Here is a 7,960-nt window from a genome sequence, read left to right as displayed (position 1 = left end):
CGATTTGCACCCCCCCCCCCCCTCCCCCTCAAACTTTCAAACTTTCAATTTCCATCCCCCTTCACCCTTTCAATAAGGTTTATGAAAAAATTCTGTCTCTGTCGAATAGTGAGAGGCGGGCACATACGAATCGTTCGGCGGGCGCCATTGCGCCCGCGAGCACAGGGTTGGGAACCCCTGCTCTAGAGGATCTCAAACCATAATTAACGGGAGCATCTAGAGGATCTCAAACCATAATTAACAGGAGCATCTAGAGGATCTCAAACCATAATTAACGGGAGCATCTAGAGGATCTCAAACCATAATTAACAGGAGCATCTAGAGGATCTCAAACCATAATTAACAGGAGCATCTAGAGGATCTCAAACCATAAATAACAGGAGTCTCTAGAGGATCTCAAACCATAATTAACACGAGCATCTAGAAGATCTCAAACCATAATTAACGGGAGCATCTAGAGGATCTCAAACCATAATTAACGGGAGCATTTAGAGGATCTCAAACCACAATTAACAGGAGCATCTAGAGGATCTCAAACCATAATTAACGGGAGCATCTAGAGGATCTCAAACCATAATTAACAGGAGCATCTAGAGGATCTCAAACCATAATTAACAGGAGCATCTAGAGGATCTCAAACCATAAATAACAGGAGTCTCTAGAGGATCTCAAACCATAATTAACACGAGCATCTAGAAGATCTCAAACTATAACTAAAAGGAGAATCTAGAGGATCTCAAACTATTTTAAACAGGAGCATCTAGAGGATCTCAAATCCTAAATAACAGGAGCCTCTAGAGGATCTCAAACCATAATTAACAGGAGCATCTAGAGGATCTCAAACCATAAATAACAAGAGCATCCAGAGGATCCCAAACCCCAAATAACAAGAGCATCTAGAGGATCTCAAACCCTAAATAACAGGAGCCTCAAGATGATCCCAAACCATAAATAACAGTATCCTTTTAGAGGATCTCAAACTGCAACTAACAGTAGCGTAGCCTGTAAAGGATCTCAAACCACAAGCTCGTATTTATTAAATAATATTGCTAAGCAAAATTTAATTTTTTTAAAAATTCAACATCAAAGATAAAAAAAAAACAACAACACAATCAATTCAATAGTAAAGTTTAGCATTTTAATTTTTTTCAGTTTAATGACAAAAACCTTGAATTTAAATGTTTCCAAATTAGCATGCTTTTTTCACAAAACTTTAAAGATGATTAAATAGCATCGTGCTCTGTATGCACATTTTACTAACAGGTAACTTTGCCATTAGCTTCATTCAGGTACGGTGGGAAAGGATACCTGTCGGAAAACAAAAATCTATATATATAATTCTCTTCTTGGAGACGTTAGAAAACAAACACTACCAACTTACCTACGACCCCACGAGCACTACCAACTTACCTACGACCTCATGAACGCTACCAACTTATCCAGGATCTCACGAACTCTACCAACTTACACAGGATCTCACGAACTCTACCAACTTTCCCAGGACCTCACGAACACTACCAACTTACCCAGGACCTCACGAACGCTACCAACTTACCCAGGACCTCACGAACACTACCAACTTACCCAGGACCTCACGAACGCTACTAACTTACCCAGGACCTCACGAACGCTACCAACTTACCCAGGATCTCACGAACGCTACTAACTTACCCAGGATCTCACGAACACTACTAACTTACCCAGGACCTAACGAACGCTACCTACTTAATTATGACCTTCGAGAACGTCTAACTTACCTAGGACCTTCCCGAGTAAGCATTATGGGGACTGGTGTGTACTCCACTGAATTAGGATTTGTTGCTATGGCGACCATTGAGTTACAGGACCATGTCAGTTGATAATTGGGAACAATCTGAATAGACAATAAAAAATTACACGTAATAGTGGGTTGCAAATGTAAAGTTTGCAATTTGGAGTTGTTTCATCATGGATTATTTTACGCTCATATACTATATTTAATATAATATTAGTCGTCTTAATAAACTATTAGTGTCAATTGATCTAAAGTTTGATCTAACGTGTTGGTTTTAAAACGTTGAATAGCTTTTTAAAAAAAAATTCTTGCTAAAATGTTATAATTTTCCTAGCTGAGTACAAAGAAGTGTAATGATAATTATACTTACAATCATTTTTAATTTACATTTTTAATATTTTTAAACATTCCAATTTTTTTAGTAAACCCACCCCGTCATCATTAGTGGTACAGTCAGGCCAGACAGCTAAGAACGTTTGTGTCCCTTTACGCTGAAACTTGACCTTACACTCCTCTCTTGTGGTCAAGTCACTTGGGGTCAACTTCTTGATTTGGTTAAGTGAGATCGGCTTGGTTCTAAATAAATGCAAATTGGAATAAACTATCTAGTTCATGTTGAAATCAAGAAAAATTGTATAAAAGTACTCTGATTTCATAATAGTTTAGTAAAAACAACATTATATACAAATAAATGTATTAGATATAAACTGTTAAAATACATACAATACTCGCTATACAGTATGTATATTTTTGTTTACTTCATACTCAGTTTACAATTATTTTATAAGCATCCATATTTTAAAAATTTTATTTATCACGCTAGATAAAGATTAGCACACAAAAGAAAAGTAAATTGTTGATCTAGTTTTAAAATGTTTTAAAATGTGTTGTTCGGATTTTGTCCGAGAACGATTACTCATAAAAATAAACACTAAAAGCTACTATAAAAATGTTTGTTATACAAACGCCTGGGGTTTATTCTGTTAGTGACCAGAGAGTGATAGCTGTCAGTGTTTCTTTCAGATTTCTTTCTCCCGGGGTAGAGGGGGGGGGGGGGGTGGGATGGGCGGTCGTTAATTAGATCTTTAATGGGGCCAGGTCGTTATTTAGATCTCAGATGGGATAAGATCGTCTTAGTAGTAAGTTTTTAGACGTGTAATGTACTTTTCTATAGTCACTATGCAGACGTATGAATTATCAAACGTGTGCAATGCACAATTTTGAAAAGGCTTTGTAATGAAACCACATTTATGTGTTTCCAAGACTGCTTTGCATCGCCGTGGTCAAGTCGAGGAAGCTAAACCGAAAAGTCTCGAGTTCGAACCCACTGGGAGTTGAGGATTGATAGCTGGGGACAGCAACTCTTCTAGGAAAGAAAACTCCAAAATTAAATAAACTGCTGCTTTGTAGTTTGTTCTTTGATGGATAAAGGTCATTGAAGCAAATCCAAACAGAATAGTTGATACGCAATACTTAATTGTGTTGGAGGAAATACCGTAGCCTACACGAATACAATTTAAAACGAAGAAGAACCCTGCTTTGTTTACATAATTATATTGATAAATAGTAAGAAGCTGTTATATGATTTCTGGCGTCGTAGTCACAAACAATGTTAATACAAATTTATATTTGTGAAAAAAAGCAAGTTTAATTTAACCCGCACCTGTCATCAGGAGGTGAGGTGATGTTGTAAGGTTGCATGTAGATCTCCCCGTTCTTGTCTTCCCATAAGACACAGATCAGACGTCGACGTAGCGTGTCCAAGTAGTACTGTTCGTACAGGTACGTGACCGCCTGCGTAACAGAGGAGAAAGGTTAACTTATGCTGCTCTGACGTGTTAACTCGAAGGAAAAGTTTACTGCTTTTGAGGGTGGTTTTAGTAATATGATCACAAAACAAGGCGGTCTAGTGGTGTTATAATTAATTTGTCTATATATATATATATATATATATATAATGCACGATACTTTTCAAGATTGGTCGTTTTAAAAAAGATATTTTAATATTATTTTATGTTTTAGCAAAAAATAAAAAATAAATAAATATCTATACATATGTATATGTTATTATAAATAAATAACTAAATATAGTATATAAATACATATGCATATATATATATATATATATATATATATATATATATATATATATATATATATATATATGACAGGTTTACACTACTATAACGACTAGGTTGTTTCAATGAGGAATTCTGTGCTAGCATGACGCTGATTTAAAACTTCGATACTGATCGACAAAACGACATAAATTCTCAAAATGTGACACCAATATCACACTCAAGTGACACTGACACTGACACGACATTGACGTGACACTGACGTGACACTAACATGATACTAATATGACATTGACAAAGCACTGCCATAGCACTGACATAACACTAAAATACATCGGGCATGACACTGACATTACATTCACATGTCACTGAAAAAAGAAACATTGATACAGACACTACACTGACATAACCTCATCATGATATTACATTTAGTATATTTCCTACCGGTGCCAAAGCTGGTATTTCTACCGGTATAGACAAGACATAAACAGAAGCAGGAACTTCAAGGTCAGGGTCATCCATACTTTTGTAAGCTTCCACCTGTCTGTTGTCAGAAAACTTGCCATTGAACACGTTCAGCAGCTTTAGAAATGCGTCAGAATGTTCTGGAAAACAGAGGCATGTAACGGTTTAGGCGAAATATTTTGACTGGTAAACCAACTATGTCGTAAACTGTATAGTCTTAGTCTTTCCCAATCGACGGCAAAGAAATATGAACGAAGAAAACGTATGTTCTCGGTAGTTTTACCTGAGTATTCGATGTGCTCCTAGACACGGACATTAACCTCAACTTACCTGTAAAACTATACCTAGGCTTCTACGTGGCCTAAGCGGTAGAGCGCTAAACTGCTAACCCGAAAGGCTCGAGTTCGAATCCGGGTCCATGTCAGTAGAACATCCCATGAGTCCACCCGGCTCTGATGGATACCTAACTCAAGTTAGGGGAAGTAGAGGCGGCTAGGCAAAGTACTGACTACACTTCCATTCTTAAGTCGAGGTCAAGAAACATATGAACACTAATTCATCTGTCCAATGGATTGCTAGGTCTAAAGAGGATTCTTTACTTTAAATGCATCGCCGAAAGTAGAAAACTGACGGAAAAAACCTCTAACTTTTAAATATGAAAAAAATGAAAGACGATTTCGTTCGAGGGTGTAGATGAATAGTAGAGCGTATGGTTGCTTACCCGAAAGTCTAGAGTTCGGATTCCGTGCTCTGAACGATAAGCCTCAGTCCTCCATACATATTTGTAACTATATAACACGTACCTGGAGATTCCAAATTGTTGTCGTCTGCTGTACTGGTCTTACAGGATATCAGCAGCAAGAGTGTTAGACAGTAACATGACGTCATTCTTAGCAGATCTGTTAGTTTCTATTTAGGCTTCCCTTTCTGAAGTCGGAGATGCATGTAACGACTAGCGGTCGTTATATATATTAAAATTGTGCATAACTAACAGTGAAATAATTGCATAACGTTTTCGAGATCAAAACATTATTTGCATTAAAAATTGATAAGGAAGATACACTTAAATATTATTTAGAACGCAGAAGAATATTTAGTTGAGGTCGAATCCTCAATCTATATATTATAAAAATAATTATACGTTTTTAGACGAGTGGTTAAATTTTGAAATAATTTATGCGGCTTTGTCTGCTCACAATATATTTGCTTAGCTACCCACATAACGTTTGTCTAGTGACTCCCTTAATTATTCACACAACTTTCGTCTCTCCACTCACACAACCTTTGTCTAGCTACTCGGGCAACTTTTGTCTATTCATACAACTTTTGTCTAACTACAGACACAACTCTTGTCTACCTACTCACACAACTTTTGTCTACCTACTCACACAACTTTTGTCTACCTACTCACACAACTTTTGTCTACCTACTCACACAACTTTTGTCTACCTACTCACACAACTTTTGTATACCAGCTCAAACAACTTTTCACTACCTACTCACACAACTTTTGTCTACCTATTCACACAACTTTTGTCTACCTGCTTAGACAACTTTTGTCTATCTACTCACACAACATTTGTCTAGCTACTCAAAACAACCTTTGTCTATTCACACAGCTTTTGTCTACCTGCTGACACGTTTGTCTACCTGCTCACACAACATTTGTCTAGCTTCTCACACTTTTGTCTATTCACACAGCTTTTGTCAACCTGCTGACACAACGTTTGTCTACCTGCTCACACAACATTTGTCTAGCTTCTCACACTTTTGTCTATTCACACAACTTTTGTCTACCTGCTCACACAAGTTTTGTCTAGCTACTCACACAACTTTTGTCTATTCACACAACTTTTGTCTACCTACTCTCTCAACTTTTGTCTACCATCTAGGACAACTTTTGTCTACCAGCTCAAACAACTTTTGTCTAGCTACTCACACAACTTTTGTCTATTCACACAGCTTTTGTCAACCTGCTGACACAACGTTTGTCTACCTGCTCACACAACTTTTGTCTAGTTACACAACATTTGTCTCGCTACTCACATTCAGTTTTTGTTCAAGCTGTCAGTTCGTTTGATCATGTTTACGAATAATGCATAAATTCATTTCGAAGAAATTTTCTCGTATAGGTGTTTGTGACAATTACCTCTATGTACATTTTCATTATTCTTTAGATATAACTTTTATACGAATAAATTTCTTAACCAGCCTGTAGAAAATATTCTATTTTCTGATGAAAAACATATGTATAAAAATAAGCTATTGCAAACAAGCTGTCGATCGATTGACAGCTTGTTACCGTACACTAAGGTCTCTTCTGAAAACTTAAAAAAATAATTTGTCAACGTTCATGAAGCTAAAATTAAGGTTTTTAAAACATTTCTATTTAAATCCTAATAATATAAAATATATGACTTCTTATTCTAAAAGACCTTTGAATGTTCGCGCATTCGAAAATCCAAGCACAAAGTCTGGGCCCTAAAATGAGTAGACCTAGATGTTGCCCATGTGTCAAGGCCCCTTCTCTCCACAAAGCTGATGGACCCAAGGGACAGGACGTTGCATGTACAGCTTCGAACGTTGCAGGTGTCCGGTCAAAAAACCCCTGGACAAAAACCACCTGGACATAAACCCCCGACATAAACCCCCTGGACAAAAACCCCCCGCGACATAAACCCCCTGGACAAAAACCCCCAGCGATATGAACCCCCCCGGATAATAACCCCCGGACTGAGGTTTATATAAAGAAAAAATAACGATGATGTGAACCAAGAAATTTAAAAAAATTACATTAAAATAATTTAATTTTTTTTACGACTAAGAAAATAGTTTCTACCTAAAAAAAATGCTTTTCGAAATCAAGGAGTGACCTTAGTTGTATTTGATCAATGATCGGGCACCGACAACACCTTAGATATAGGTCATCCACATTTTTTTTTGCAATGAAGTCTATCTTTAGTCGTACATGTCATCGTTTCTATTATCCAAAGCTAATTTCAATTAAGAGTATTATTCCTTTTTGTATGGACCTTAAAAATTTCTTTATAAATGCATTTTAAATTTCCGATCCATAATAACGAAGTAACTCTTTTATTATTTCTAGTAACTTTGGCCATTAACAGGCGATCAGTTTAGTATTTTCTGCACGTCAAGATGAGTTTTTAGAACGGGACGAGATGCCTTGTAATTTATTACAGAAGAAATAGGTTGACAATTAGCTGTGCTGCTCATCCTAACCAGAGTTTCTTCTAGACATCTCTTCGAAGGGAGGGGGGGGGGGGGGGGCTGCTTATACTGCCTCCGAACGAAATGGAATTTTTTTTTGAAAATATATACTTTTACCAGTTTCCACCCACTCCAACGGAAATTTTAATCCGCCCGCCCCCTCCGAAAACGGTGCGCGGACGTTTGACCACAGGTGCTTTGACCATAGGGGGTTTGACCATAACGGAGATTTGACCATAGGGGATTTGACTACAGGTGTTTTCGCAGCAGAGGGTCTCTGATCACAGGGTTTTTTGTCCATATAGGGTCTTTGTTCACAGGTAGTTTGCCCAATGCTGGCGTTTGATAATAAGCGCTTTGTCCATATATTGTAATGATTTATTTTAAATGTTGTGTAATTAAATTTTAATTTGCG

The 7,960-nt window shown here is 37.1% G+C and overlaps 1 protein-coding gene across 1 annotated transcript; it reads right to left on the bottom strand.

Moving 5' to 3' along the window:
• Positions 1-1,199: 1,199 nt before the first annotated feature.
• On the bottom strand, positions 1,200-3,999 carry LOC131954290 (uncharacterized). The gene is made up of 5 exons (XM_059317870.1): positions 3,952-3,999; positions 3,438-3,568; positions 2,206-2,350; positions 1,758-1,873; positions 1,200-1,308 (listed from the first exon to the last, which is right to left on the bottom strand). The coding sequence occupies exons 1-5, from the start codon at positions 3,997-3,999 to the stop codon at positions 1,257-1,259; spliced, it is 492 nt and encodes a 163-aa protein (XP_059173853.1). The 3' UTR covers positions 1,200-1,256.
• Positions 4,000-7,960: the final 3,961 nt, after the last annotated feature.

This window comes from Physella acuta, unplaced genomic scaffold (genome assembly GCF_028476545.2).
Source record: "Physella acuta isolate Inbredline_101_S28 unplaced genomic scaffold, ASM2847654v3 ptg000988l, whole genome shotgun sequence".
Lineage (NCBI taxonomy): Eukaryota > Metazoa > Mollusca > Gastropoda > Physidae > Physella > Physella acuta.
This window is presented reverse-complemented; position numbering and strand designations above follow the sequence as displayed.